The sequence below is a fragment of the Phalacrocorax carbo genome, chromosome 28 (assembly GCF_963921805.1).
Source record: "Phalacrocorax carbo chromosome 28, bPhaCar2.1, whole genome shotgun sequence".
Taxonomy (NCBI): domain Eukaryota; kingdom Metazoa; phylum Chordata; class Aves; order Suliformes; family Phalacrocoracidae; genus Phalacrocorax; species Phalacrocorax carbo.
In genome coordinates this window covers 940653-955274 of record NC_087540.1, presented here as the reverse complement: position 1 = coordinate 955274, position 14622 = coordinate 940653, and the positions used below count along the sequence as shown (strand labels likewise).

At 51.3% G+C, this 14622-nt stretch overlaps 1 protein-coding gene and 1 long non-coding RNA gene across 3 annotated transcripts; both read left to right on the top strand.

Annotated features, from left to right (window-relative positions):
* Positions 1 to 327: 327 nt before the first annotated feature.
* SSR2 (signal sequence receptor subunit 2) lies at positions 328 to 4523 on the top strand. Of its 2 annotated transcripts, none has more exons than XM_064474850.1 (6): positions 328 to 431; positions 1730 to 1884; positions 2416 to 2514; positions 2903 to 3011; positions 3182 to 3259; positions 3579 to 4523. In XM_064474850.1, exons 2-6 carry the CDS (start codon positions 1730 to 1732, stop codon positions 3687 to 3689), a joined length of 552 nt encoding a protein of 183 aa, XP_064330920.1. In that variant the 5' UTR covers positions 328 to 431; the 3' UTR covers positions 3690 to 4523. The 2 variants fall into 2 exon arrangements, with proteins under 2 accessions (XP_064330920.1, XP_064330921.1); XM_064474851.1 differs by lacking the exon at positions 328 to 431 and adding an exon at positions 483 to 581.
* Positions 4524 to 13018: 8495 nt separating this feature from the next.
* On the top strand, positions 13019 to 14160 carry LOC135318010 (uncharacterized). Its single transcript, XR_010376520.1, has 2 exons — positions 13019 to 13709; positions 13836 to 14160. It is a non-coding gene; the product is annotated as an uncharacterized LOC135318010 (long non-coding RNA).
* Positions 14161 to 14622: the final 462 nt, after the last annotated feature.

Here is a 14622-nt window from a genome sequence, read left to right as displayed (position 1 = left end):
GGAAGCCGAGCCCTGGCAGGGCGCGTTGCTTCAGCCGCACCTTCCCCGTGCAAGCCTGTCCTGCCGCTCGAGGGCCTGCCCTGCTCGGGGGCTGCGGGGCCCGGGGGAGGGCAGGCAGGGCAGGGGGCAGCACTCTGTGTTCTCCTCCAGAGGGTTTATAAGTGGTATTTTGGGAGTAAAACCTGGTGTTTTGCAGACGCTTCTAAGACTGTGCTTCAACCCTCCCTCCCCTCCACAGCGGGAGCCGGGCAGCGGCAGGAGGCGCGCTCTGCGCAGGCGCGGAGTGTCGACCCCGCCCGTCGGCGGGAGGGCTGAGACTACATTTCCCAGCGTGCCTCGGGCCGCCGCTGAGGCGCCATATTCCGGCCTGCGGTACTTCCGGTGCCTCTGCGCTGACTCGGCCTTCCGTTGAGCGCCGCCGGCCAGAGACGGTTGGTCGTGGTCGTGGTCGTGGTCGTGGTCGTGGTCGTGGTCGTGGTCGTGGTCGTGGTCGTGGTCGTGGTCGTGGTCGTGGTCGTGGTCGTGGTCGTGGTCGTGGTCGTGGTCGTGGGGCCGGGAGGAGCGCGGTGGCGGGTCCCCGCGTCCGTGTCCCCGGGTTCCTGGAGGGGGGATCCCGGGCAGGGCCTGTGGGGGTGGCTGGAGTGTTGAGGGGATGTGAGCCAGCACCGGGCCCTTGGGGCCGAGGGGGCCAGCGGTACATGGAAAGGAGTGTGGCCAGCAGGGCGAGGGAGGCTCTTCTCCCCCTCTGCTCTGCCCCAGTGAGGCCACATCTGGGGGGCTGCGTCCAGTTCTGGGCCCCCCAGTTCAGGAAGGGCAGGGAACTGCCGGGGAGAGGCCAGCGCAGAGCTACGGAGGTGATCAGGGGCTGGAGCATCTCCCTTGTGAGGAAAGGCTGAGAGACCTGGGCTTGTTCAGCCTGGAGAAGAGAAGGCTGAGGGGAAGGAGGGGTCCTCTGGCATAGAGAGAGGAGGCTCTGATGGGCGAGTAGTTTTTGCATTTAAAAGCACTAACGAGTTTCCTAGCTGGTTCTGTACATAATGGCCGTGTGGTCTCCCTGCCCTCTCAGCAAGGCAGCTCCAGATATGCTGGGCTTGGGGAAACTGGGACACGTGGCCTGAAGCAGGGAGTTCTGGGGACCAAAAGGCCACTGGAGGGAGTTGGTGGTACCTCAGCGTCTGGAAATAGGAAAGAACAACAAATGTTGGAAAGGAGGAACTAGTACTTTCTGAGAAGAACAGAGAATTTGACAGGGAGAACAGCTAACTCGGTTGTGTAAGACCGTGCTATGCTTCACAATGGCAATTAACTGTCAATTGCTGAGGCTGGTGAAACTGTTAATTGCCAAGGCTCTGAAGATTCCTAGAAAAGGCTTTGTGCTCTGAGACCTTTGCTGATTACTGAGGTGTGATAAAGGGCAGTGATAGTTGTCAGGGCTTTGAAAAGGGAGAAAGCCGTTGTATTTTCTGCCTGCTGATGTGGGACGCCGCTACGCCACTCCTTACATCCTTACAGGAAAGTGCACGGGTACTTCAGGGGCAGTTGCAGGCTTGTGTGGAGCCAGGGTAACTTTCTGCCAGCTTGTGATAATCCTTTATCAATACTGCTGTGAAGTATACAGCTGTTCATGTCCCCCGACACGAGAATGCCTGAATTGTCTTGTTTAGTTGTCCTGCTCAGGTTCTTTTTGCAATTAAATTATCAATGACGTTCCATTTTCTTTTGCTTCTAGATGAAGCTCCTGATTCTCGCTGTGTTTGCCCTGTTTTACGTGGCCCACTGTGAGGAAGGCGCCAGGCTCCTTGCCTCCAAATCTCTATTAAACAGATATGCAGTGGAGGGCAAGGACTTGACTTTGCAGTACAACATCTACAACGTTGGCTCCAGGTAATCCTTGTCCAGGCTTCTAACACTGACCAGGAGCAAATGTTATGTGTGTGCGTCTGCAGGGTGTGAGGCTATTTCTAGGCTCCATGATGTGTTGTTACCTTTGCTCCCCCTAACTCTGAGCTTGCCGCCAGCGTTTGAGGGCTTGAACCTGCAGCTTGCCTTTTTCTTCCTGTTCCGTTGTCCCAGCTTTCGTGCCGTGGCTCCTCTAGCTGTTGGTGTAGTTACTTCTGTGTCTCGTGACACTCTGCTCCCCAAGCGTGCAGCCTCCCTTTCTTGGCTTTGTGAGCGCTTTCACATCTGGTTTCCTGTCATATTTTTTTTGTGCAGTTTCTCTCAGCTTTGTTTTCCTCTTTCCGTAGTCTCCCTGTAATACACCTCGACTTCCCCATCTCCTATTAGTGCTTTTTTATGTTTCAAAAACAGTTCTTCCTGAACTGTCAATGTGAAGCTGTCGTCCCTCTTGGCGTGGTCCCCAGTGAGCAGAATGCTGAGTCTAAGATGCTCTTCTCATCCCTCTGTTGCATTTAGTGCTGCTTTAGATGTGGAGCTGTCGGATGATTCTTTCCCCCCAGAAGATTTTGGCATTGTCTCTGGGATGCTCAACGTCAAGTGGGACAGGATCGCTCCGTATCTTTTCACGTTTTGAAATGTCTCCCAACGCTCCTTACACCTAAGCGTCCTGTAGCTCTCCTGTCGCCATTCGTTGTCACTGAAATGCCAGCGTGCCGGTGCCGGGACCTGGGCAGGGTATTGAGTGCAAACCTCTGTTCGTGGAAGTGCTGTGTAAGGAAGCCCTTGCAAACAGGGCTGGGTCCCTGTGCTATTCATCTGCCCGGGCACGAGGAGCAGCTGGATTTTGGCAGGGTCTGGATGTCTTGGGTGGGTCTGGATGTCTGTAACCACAGAGGACTTGGATCTGTCATCAGGAGTGACTTTCTACGTGGTTTGAGGCTCTTTACTCATCTCCTCACTGTTGTTCGAAATACAACTATTTTCCTTAACTTACGGCGCTCAGAGCGAGTAACGTGTCCCACACCGTGGTTCTGCGGCCTCTCAAAGCTGGTTACTTCAACTTCACCTCCGCTACCATCACGTACCTGGCACAGGAGAGTGGACAGGTTGTGGTGAGTTGACTATTTATAGGATCCTTGCCCAAATTGGACAGCCAATACACCTGACTGTGCTCTTTGAGCTGCTTGTTAGGGGGTCATGCATGTCCCTGCACGCTTACGCTGCACAGGCTCTTGCAAGAAGGAAAGGTGGCAAATACTCTTTTCCCCCCTCCTTTTTTCAGGTTGGTTTCACTAGCGCTCCTGGGCAGGGAGGAATCTTGGCTCAGCGTGAGTTTGACAGGAGGTTCTCCCCTCACTTTGTAAGTACCTTTCAATCGGTAATGGAAATGGTACTGCAGCAGCTGCGCAGCCCAGCACGGTGGTGTTCTGCCAGTTTGTGGTGTGTGTCTGGTTTGCACTGCAGTCCCCTGGAAAACTCTGACATGGACTGCAGTTAATCTGTATCAGTTGTCTGGAAGAATATCACAGAAAAAGCAAAGAGTTTGTACCCCAGCTACCTCTGAAGGAGCTGGCGCTGTGGGATTTGAGCCAGAAGCTCAAAGAGAGTAGATCTGGTGGCTATAAGACTCATCTGTACATTATTTGTTTTGACTTCTTTCTAACAATTTCTCCTTCTAGCTGGACTGGGCAGCTTTTGGTGTGATGACCCTGCCCTCCATTGGGATCCCACTGCTGCTGTGGTACTCGAGCAAGAGGAAGTATGACACCCCCAAGACCAAAAAGAACTGAGCAAAGTCAAATGCCACCAGCACCCCAGAGCTCAGGAAAGAACAAACATGAACCCACCCAGAGCAGCAGGTGTGTTGGGATCAGCACCGTCGCCCCTGCAAAGCGCTGCCTGGGTTACGCTTCCGCCCTGCGGGCGAGGGGGAATCAACCCAACTGAAAATCCCAGACCTCCTTGGCTGCGTGTTCGGAGCAGAGACCCCTCGCTCCGTGGCAGGCGTAGTGCTGGCGCATCTGTGATGCGAATGAGCTCGTGCCTGGAGGAGCCTGCTCGGGGCGGTGCAGCTCCGCAGTGTTTCTGCCATCTGTGCTGCCTTCCAGACTCCATTCGGCCAAACGGCTGCCATCTCAGATGTATTAAATCTCGGGGCCCCGCTCCTCCGAATGCTGCCTGCCTTGCTGAAACACCTGTGGGAAGGAGCTCTGTTAGAGTGACAAAACCAGGCCGCCCTTTGACAGCCTGTTAGAGCTGCGGCTTTGCAGGGTGGGGCATGGGAGGTCCCCGCTGATGCTTGTTCTCTAGAAAGGCCCATTGTATTTTGGTGAGCAGTTCATTGCTGCGTTTCTGTTCTTTCTGGTTGCTCTGTTCAGGGTTGAGGTGTCTTGAGGTACTGAGGATTTTGTAATAAAATGAACGCCGTGAAAGAAGCCTGCCTTTCTTTTACCAGGAAGTCCTGGAGGCACTTGGCTGCCTTCAGAAGCAGCTAAGGGGCGTACAGTCGGTAAAACAAAGAACTACATTATCCATAAAATAAATGGAAAAGAGGGCCCAGAGGGCTCCAAGCCCTAGTATAAGATTTCTCTTCACAGCCATAAATAAATGCCGCTGTGGCTGCATGTTGGGCATCGATTTGTGCTTTTCCTGTGGGGGAGGTGGCGGCACTATGAGGGCCTGCGTTGGTGAGAGGTGGGTGATTTCTGCCCTGAGCGTTGGACAGCTGCGGCTGTGCCGTGCTCCTGTGGCACTGTGTGACCCGCTCTGGCCAGCGTGGTGGCGGCGGCTGGGAAATCCTGGGCCGTGCTGGAGCGAACGTCATGCCTTTGTTACCAGAACGTTTTGTCGTGGTTTAGCCCCAGTCAGTAACTCAGCCCTACACGGCCACTCGCACGTTCCCTGTCGGTGGGATGGGGAGGGAATCAGAAGAGTAAAAGTGAGAAAACCCATGGGTTAGTTAATTTTCTTCACCATAGCCGGTATAGGGCTGTGTTTTGGATTTGTGCTAAAAACGGTGTTGATAATACAGAGATGTTTTCATTGTTGCTGCCTAGTGCTGACACTAGTCAAGGACTTTTTCAGCTCCCCATGCTCTGCACAAGGAGCCGGGAGGGGACACACCAGGAGAGCTGACCCCAGGGATGTCCCACACCATACGACGTCATGCTCAGCGTATAAAGCTGGGGGAAGAAGGAGGAAGCAGGGGGGATGCGTTTGGAGTGATGGCGTTTGCCTTCCCCAGTCACTGTTAGGCGTGATGGAGCCCTGCTGTCCTGGAAATGGCTGAACACCCGCCTGCCCATGGGAAGGAGGGAATGAATTCCTTGTTCTGCTGTGCTTACGCACACAGCTTTTGCTTTCCCTGTTAAACTGTCTTTATCTCAGCCCAGTTTTCTCACTTCTACTCTTGGGATTCTCTCCCCCATCCCACCAGGGGGGAGCGAGCGAGCGGCTGCGTGGGGCTGAGTTGCCGGCTGGGGCTAAACCTCAACAGACTTTTGACACCCAGTGTGGGGCTTGAAGGGTTTGAGATAACAAAGGATTTGATTGCAGTGTGCTAGATTGAATTCATAGCTGTTTTCAGCTTCTGTGCTTGCCACGGGCTTGCTTGTCTCACTGTATATTAAAGTCGAGTGCTCATTAGAGGCTGCTTTTAGCTTTCGCTGCTTGCTGCAGTGCCTATCGCCATGCTCTGCCGTGCCTGGGAACGTTCTGATAACAGCAATGGCCAGGTGCCTGGGCTGGCAGGCGGCCGTGGCATCGCTGCTGGTTCTGTGCTGCTGTACGGGTCAGGCTGGAACTCCAGTGTGAACTCCCGTCGAAGGGACTGTGACTGGTGGCTGAGCCCATGTGGGAGCAGGGCTCCCCGAAGCGTCTGTGGCCATGAAGGAGTCCACATGAGAGCAGGCATATCCTAAAGCGTCTGTGGCCGTGGTTACGTATGTGCCACGGCAGGTCTGCCTCCAAAGGGGTTGTGGCCCAAGGATAAGTCCACACTGGAGAAGGTCCAACTTGAAGCATCAGCAGCTGTGCATGAAGTCACGCTGGAGGACCTCAAAGTGTGTGGCCATGGATTAACCCAGAACAGAGCAGGTACATCCCTGGAGGGGCTGCAGCCATGGATAAGCCCACGGCAGAGCAGTTACATCCCTGGAGGGGCTGCAGCCATGGGCAAGCCCACGGCAGAGCAGGGACTCCCCTGGAGGGGCTGCAGCCATGGGCAAGCCCACGGCAGAGCAGGGACTCCCCTGGAGGGGCTGCAGCCATGGGCAAGCCCACGGCAGAGCAGTTACATCCCTGGAGGGGCTGCAGCCACGGGCAAGCTCACGGCAGAGCAGGGACTCCCCTGGAGGGGCTGCAGCCATGGGCAAGCCCACGGCAGAGCAGGGACATCCCTGGAGGGGCTGCAGCCACGGGCAAGCTCACGGCAGAGCAGGGACTCCCCTGGAGGGGCTGCAGCCACGGGCAAGCCCACGGCAGAGCAGGGACTCCCCTGGAGGGGCTGCAGCCATGGGCAAGCCCACGGCAGAGCAGGGACTCCCCTGGAGGGGCTGCAGCCATGGGCAAGCCCACGGCAGAGCAGGGACTCCCCTGGAGGGGCTGCAGCCATGGGCAAGCCCACGGCAGAGCAGGGACTCCCCTGGAGGGGCTGCAGCCATGGGCAAGGCCATGTTGGTGCAGGTTCACTTCTGGAGGGACTGTGGCTGTGGGTGAAGCCGTGCTGGAGCAGGTGTATCTCTGAAGGCATTGTGGCCCATGGAGAAGGCAAGCGCACCTCAAAGCCACTGTGGCTAAGTCTGTGCCACAGCAGGTGTACCTCTGGAGAGACTGTGGCGCATAGGTAAGGCTCCACTTGGAGCAGGTACAACCCTAAGGGACTGCAGTCTGTGGATAAATCCAAGCTGGAGCAGGGGCAAGGGGAGGAGTTCATCGCAATGTTAAGCCCTGTAACCTGGGCCAAAGGGACAGAACTTTCTAGATTCACAAGCACATGCACATTGGCGCATCCCTGGATTATCATCATGGACCCTTCTGTCCTCTCGGGATTCTTGCCTGGATCTTGGCCTCTTTGAACCCAGCACCACGTCTGTAAGGTGGGGTGTCTGGTGTCACTGGAGGATCAGATTCAAGGGTAGGACTGGGGCAGCAGCACCAGCTACTAAGCTTGGGTACAGAGATTCCGGTGCTGCAGCTGAAGTTTTAGAAGGATCCTTATTTTCATTTTTACCTGATTTCATTTTCTAAAATTTGTTCTTTCATTTTTGCATTACTATCTTGAAAGCTAGCTGTTACAGAGTTCTGCCAGCAACTGTTCGTGAGGTCAGCTAATCCATCCACGTGAAAGGTTCCCTCGTCTGGAAACTGCAGTTCTGGTTTGGTATAAGTGTAGCCCTTCTGCTGGTGGGCAAGTGGGACTGACAGCCCACCCCCAGTTTTTCCTAATTGTGTGCCGTAATGGTGGCACGTGGAGCCTAATGGGCTTTTAGGATCTGGACAGGAGGAACTTTGACCCATTTTCCATTTGACCCAAAATTAGTTTTTGACTTTTCTCAGCGAGTGAGTACGAAGCTAAGGTCCATGTATGGCAAAGGGATAGAAGAAGTTCAGGCATCCCCAAGAAGAGAGAGCTTTGACTTGATCCCCTCAGAGCAAAGAGCTTTCAGAGCCTACTGTCATTCAGCTTACAGAATCATAGAATCATTAAGGTTGGAAAAGACCTCTAGGATCACCAAGTCCAACCCCCAATCCAACACCCCCAGGCCTCCTAAACCATGCCCTCAAGTGCAATGGCTACATGTGTTTTGAACCCCCCCAGGGATGGTGACTCCCCCACCTCTCGCGGCAGCCTGTGCCAGGGCCTGACCGCTCTTCCACTGAAGACATTTTCCCTCACACCCAACCTAAACCTCCCCTGACGCAGCCTGAGGCCGTTCCCTCTCGCCCTGTCACTGGTGACTTGGGAGCAGAGACCGACCCCCCCCTCACTCCAGCCCCTCTCAGGCAGCTGCAGAGAGCGAGAAGGGCTCCCCTCAGCCCCCCCTTCTCCAGGCTAAACCCCCCCAGCCCCCTCAGCCGCCCCCCAGCACACTTGTGCTCCAGACCCTGCCCCAGCCCCGCTGCCCTTCTCTGGACACGCTCCAGCACCTCCATGTCCTTCTTGTCCCGAGGGGCCCAAACCTGAGCCCAGCACTCGAGGTGGGGCCTCCCCAGTGCCGAGCACAGGGGCCCCATCCCTGCCTGGCTCCTGCTGGCCACACTATAGGTCCGTATGAAACTGAGGGAGCACAAAGCTGAGGCCTGTACACGATGTACATGTTGGGGTAGGCGGAGAGGTGTGGCAAAGGGATGGAGGGATGACGTTCAGCAGGGAGGAACAGAGACCAGGGGAGGTTTGGGGTCCCCAAGAAGGCAGAACCTCAATTTCATCCCCTCAAAACCTGGACCCAAACAGGAGATGACTCATTTTCACCCACAGAGGAGCCTCTGGAGCATGACCCAAGTTTTCAGAAGTCTCAAAATGAGCCTATTCTCATTTGGCTAAAACCCCTTTTAATTCTGTTTCCCCTTCATTTTCCCCCATTCTTTATATTACAAGCACAAACTAAAATAACATAGGGATTGCTTACCGCTGATGTGACGGCCAGCCAGGAGACGGAAGGGAGAACAACACATGCAAGAGGGATTTTGCAACGATCTCTTACCTCCTGTGGTGGCACCACATTGGGTCTCCCCACTGGTTCCAGTCTGGTTGCTTCTGCCAACGTGCAGCCGTCCCATTTCTGACTCCAAACTGTTGGGAAATGTTTATGGTACCCCTTGAGGCAAATTAAAACCTACATTTGTGCTTAAACATAAAAGAAAAATCTAATGAACAATGCATTGGGCAGAGTCCTACCGCAACAAGCAGTTCAATACGGAGCCTGCAAAGATGCCTCACATGCAGATTCCTTATGTGCTCTGGCACCAGCACCAATCCCAAGAGTGGTGGCATGGGGCACCTCAGCCCGGCCGTGGGCCTGTCACCAGCCCAGCTCTGCTGCCCAAAGGCAGCCCCGAGCTTGGGCCCCTGAGTGCTCGCGTTCCAGGGTGGTCTACGAGACACTGCCGAGGCTGTTCCGTGTCTCATCACTGAGGGAAACTACGCAAGGAGTCCTGTCTCTGGCATTCCTGCTTCCAGCAGGTTGAACCCCTTCTTGCAGCTGTGCCTCCTTGCCCTCTGTGCCAGCGTCATGGTTTAGCCCCAGCTGGGAACTCAGCCCCGCGCAGACGCTTGCTCACTGCCCACCAGTGGCATGGGGGAGAGAATCGGAAGGGTAAAAGTGAGAAAGCTTGTGGGTTGAGATAAGAGCAGTTTAATAGTTAAAACAAGAATAATAACAACAATAATAATGTAACGGAAAGGAAAATAACAAGAGGTGAAACCTGGGGTGGCAGGAAGGGGGAATGAACAACCAAAACAAACAGCACGTGACACGGCTGCTCACCACCCGCCGACCCGCCATTACCAGTCCCCGAGCCAACTCCTCCAGTTAATATACTGGTCATGGCATCATATGGTATGGAATATCCCACTGGCCAGTTGGGGTCAGCTGTCTTGGCCATGGCCCTGCCCCTCCCGGCATCTTGCCCATGTGGCAGAGCATGGGGAAGCTGGAAAAGTCCCTGGCTACTACAGGCGCTGCTTAGCGACACTGAGCCACTACTTAACAGCACCTAAAGCATCACTGTGCCATTGAACTTCACCAGCTACAGTGAAGAGAATTAACTCTATCCCAGCCAAAACCAGCACAGGCTGCCAAGGGCCAGTGAGGCCCAGTCATAGCTTTAGTGGTGGCCCCTTTGGTGTGGGAGCAATCCTGGGATGTTCTGGATTTGGAGGCCGTCTTGGCAAAAATGAGAGGCAGAGAGGGAGAGAACGTTGGGCTGTTTGGGAGGTTAGGCAGGCGCACAGCCCCGGTGTTGGCAGGCACTACCTGCCACCTGTACAACGTTGGTAACTGCTGACAAGACTCACACACTTAGATTTCTTTCAAAGCTCTTTGATTCCTGTTGCCTTCTCTCATGGATTGAATATTGCCTTTAACAATATCCCCCTGGGGGCACCAGAAAGCAAGAAAAAAGAAAAACACGTGGAGAAACAGCAGTTTCCCACCCAAGCTGTAACGGCCTCATCTCTTGCTTTCAGTGGGAAGCAAGTTAAACTGAAACAGCGGTTTTACAATCACCTCTTCCCCTTAGCTGTCACAGTACAAGATGAGAACAAATATGCCATTAAGGGAGCTTTTTCCAAGGCCAGATTTTCAAAGTCAAGGCAAGCAGGAGAAACCATTAACATTCTTTCCAAGTAGAAGGGAAAGAATGAGACAGAAAATAATATAATGGAAAGACACCTGTAAAAAAGCCAGTAACTTTTCCTGTGTCTTCACTAAGTGCCGGGACAGCACCATGTATCACAGCTGTTCCGACTGTCCTTGCCATGACTTGTCCAAGTCGGCAACGGAGCAGTTAGTGACAGAGAACTGGATGATGGACTGTGGCTGGGGCTACCTTCTGACATCGCCTGAAGTATAGTTAAATAAAACGCAAGCTGTTCACTGAGGAAAACAGACATACATATATCAGCAAATCCAAACCCTGGGGTTTAGGGGATTAATGTCTCCAGTTGCCTGTTGCACACCTCTCCTGAAATACACCGATACTGAGCGGGAAAGGAAGCAATAGGTGAAGGGGAGTGAACAATTCTAACTTGTTCTGAAGAAATAATGTTCACCCGCATTATATTGTGTGGAATAAGAGTGACTTTCTTTGGAATCGGTTTAAGAGGAAAGATCTGGGAAAAGCGAAAATATTCTGCTGCAAAGTGTTATGCACACTTCTTTTTTGTGAAACATCACTAGACAGAATATTAGGACTTTTAGTGTTGAATCACATGAGCCTGTCTAAGGAGATCTTGGCACAGATTTATTACAGAGGATAGAGATTTCTGTTGAGGGAAGTGATCCTGCCTTTTAATGAAAGGACTAGGAGAAACCAATGGATACTTTGCCAAAATACAGAGTATCAACGGCCCCTGACAACAATTATTTATAGGATCCTGTTGTATATGAATTTTAAGAGACATAAAACATTGATGCTTCAGAATATCATCATAAGTGGGATTTTTTGTTTTTCCTTAAAGAACTTTGAAAAAAAGGATTCGCAGCGGGTCAGGAACACTCAAAGGTGAGCAGATTTAAAAGCTGTGTGCTCCTACCTCAGCTTTCCAAGGAGCAGAAGTAAATCTTCTTCCCATCTTGTCCCAGGCTGTAGCTACCAGTTGTGTGGCCGCCAGCAACAGCTCGAAGCACGTACAGTTCAGGATATTCTCCCACTTCTTCCATTGCCCCGTGAAGACGCCATACCGCGACTTCACCGTCCATCTCCTGTGGGATAACTGAGAGAGAACTCAGGCAGGGACTGTCTAATTGGCAGGTTGTGCCTATTATACTATTGAGGCTTGAACTCTGAGATACCCATAGTCCAAAAGAGGGGACGCATAGAGCTCTGAGCGGCAAAATACCATCTAATAAATACAGTAAGTGTGAAGGAATCAATTCCTCTGTCGAAAGAAAATTTATGGACTGAGCTACCAGGTCTGAATGAATGCAGGGCTATATCACTGTTCCAGACGTGTTTCATATGCCCATGTGGTAACACAGAAACACAGACAGTGGGAGATTAAAAAACATTTTGGTCCCGCATCCAGGAATCTCAAAGAGCTTTACAAATATGAGTTAATTGCCACAGCCTGCCAAAAGAGTCATCTAGAAAGTCATTCACACTTTACAAGCAGGGTAAGTGGAGATTCTCCTGAGAACTCACTGCTAAAGCTGGTTATTACGGTCCTGACACCCTTCATGCACTCTACCAACATTTACACAGTGAGGTAGCAAATAGCAAGGGCGTTGTAAATAGGTTTTCTTCTGTAATTATCAGTTCTGTTTTCTCAATACAAGGTGAATGTTATCAGTTAGCACTTAAGAGTGCTCCAACCTGCCAACTGTAATACGCATGCAAGCGTAACAATAGGAGACGCTGCTTGCAGCTTCACGTACTTGAGGTATTTTCTCCACAAGAGAAGCTGCTGAAAACCCAGGACTTGAATGGTTACGACGAGAGACTTGCCAATCTCAAGCTAGATTAAAAGGAGAAGGGGAGAGGAGAAAGGAGGAGAGTGCTTCATACATTCTTCCTTGAGGGCTCTGTATCCATGTTCTGCTCTGGATGCCTAATCCTAAATCTATCTTGGTGCTGCCTCCTCTTTTGTGGAAAGGGAAATATATCCTACTACATCAGGTTTTAGAAACATTGGAGCTTCCCTAAGACTGCATCACCTTATCAGTGAGATCCACCTCCAACTCATGCAAGTCAGATACACACAGGTAGGCTGTAACCGGTCCCAGGAATCCCAAACAGAGATCGTAAATTTCTAGGCTTAAAAATCCAGGCTGCAAAGGGATGACCTATAATTGAAAGCAGAGAGGCAAAGATGTAGCAACTGAAGAAAATACACATCTGTGCCTCTATCACAGAGAAGTTAAATTTACAGAAAGGAGGTATTCTACTCAAAAGCCATTGCTCAAATCAGCTACGTTGATCGCTGGTAGGCAACTACATTGATCTGACATAAGCAAAGCTCCGCTGGGCTCAGCCCACACAGTTCACCACAGGATTATTTCCTGTAATGAAGCGAGCAGTACTGGCTTAGCTACGGAGTAACAGTATAAAAAACTCCCCCAAACTCAACCAAAATCAGCAGCAGCACTCCCATAACTTTTTCAGCCAAGGATCTCACAGTACTTTTTAAACTTCTATATTACGTCTCACAACGGGCTGTCAGAAGTAAAATGAAAAACACGTAGACTTATTTTACAATTCAAGTGAAACCAAATAAACTCAATTTTTTCCAGCCAAGACAGAGGGAGGCCGTTTATCCCAGGTAACTAAGGAGCAGAGCTTGTGAAAGAACAGGGAAAAGGTGCACCTCTCTTGCCTCTTCCTACACTTACACAACACTGTCAACAGTTCAAAAGTCCAGTGAACTTTAATGATGTACAGCCAAGTGAACAGCAAGCGACCCAGGAATACAGGCATGTGACCGAAGAAAAAGACAACAAAGGGACATGAGAGAGGGAAAGAACACTTGAGGACAGGAGCGTGACATCTCTGGAGAAAGGAAAGGAGTACATGACTTTACCAACAAAAAATGGGATTTGCTGGAGGGGGCTAAACAGGGAGCAGTGTGGGAATAGAACTGTTACAAGGCTCAAGAAGGAAAATGAGAGTGTTTTGGCCTGTTCAGTGCTCAGGATTCTCACTGAGCCTCTATTAGCTGGACGGTTTTAACTAAGTTCTTCTGGAAGAGGCTCTCACACCAAGATGGCCTTAATGATTTTCCTACCCATAGCCTACTTCACCTGAAGTTTATTCTGAAACAAGACCTCCTTGGGATGGTGTGGAAATGCAAGGAAAGGAGGTCAGAGCTTGATGGGAAGGCAAATCTTCACCTCCTGCTCATGGCTGAGTGGTATGGGGAAGAAAGCCTCAGAGCCTACAAACACAGGGAAAAAAGGAAGCGATCCTTCAAGCAAAGCAGCTTACCATCAAGAGGAGAAACCTTGTGCTTTTAACCATTAGCAAATGACAGGTACAGAACTAGACACTTTATACAAGCCTGAACAGGTCTGAAATCCCACGGAGATTTGTACTGAGTGCTTAGGATGTAAGCTTAAAAAACACGTGTTGAAATCAGTTGCTTCTTTTTTGAGGTAAGCACAATGTTGCTGTAACATGCTAGATTGCCTCCAAAGTATTTTGCTCTGCAAAAAAACAGAAGCAGGAGTCTGTGGCTACATTTATATTAGTTCCTGAACACATTTAATGCACATTCTCAGGTGCTGAGGCCAGCTGGCATGGAATACCTTGCTTCTGCTTTGAAACTCATCAGCTTCAAAAACTACATCTGATTCACCTGTAGAGAATGGTCTCTGGAACACCCTCACTCCAAAACTTTGTCTGTAAATCGTTTGCAAGGACACTACCTGGCAAAGAGCAAGCGTGCCATGGACCTGCACCGGGTCCAGGGAAGAAGAAGCCATGCTGCACGCAGCTCAGGTAAGAGCTGCCGCTGCTCTGACGCCAGAGCAGAAGGTTTGCAAGTCATTGCTGTAATTCCATTTTTACCCAGCCTTTCTAACAAAGTGCCTGGTTTCTCACGTTTCTGAGGGAGTCCGATCTGTGCCTTGGACTGCTCACAACTGCAGAAACTAGAGAAGGCATTGTCTGTGAAAACCTTGTAGAGAGTAACTTGCTCTTGCAGGAGAAACATGGTGTAACGTGAACCACAGAGCAGTTCCTTTCACACAGGTGTGAACAAGAGTATTATTTTATGACCTGAGGGACTAGAAAAAAAACCCTGAAGATTACTACACCTTTGCCTCTTACCCGTAGAAGAACAGAAACCGGTCCAGCTTTTACCCCTGTGATGCCATCTTTCAGGACCTGAAGTATATGGTAAGACCCATTATGAGAAGATGGGATTTCTTCAAAATACTCCTTAGAAAAATGGTGAGTTATTCTCAGGTTCTGCAGACTGACAGAGATCAGTGAAAGTTGTGTCCCCTTCCAAGGAAAACCCGATGCACTCTCCACACCCACCCAGAACTGAGCATTTCTGTCGAG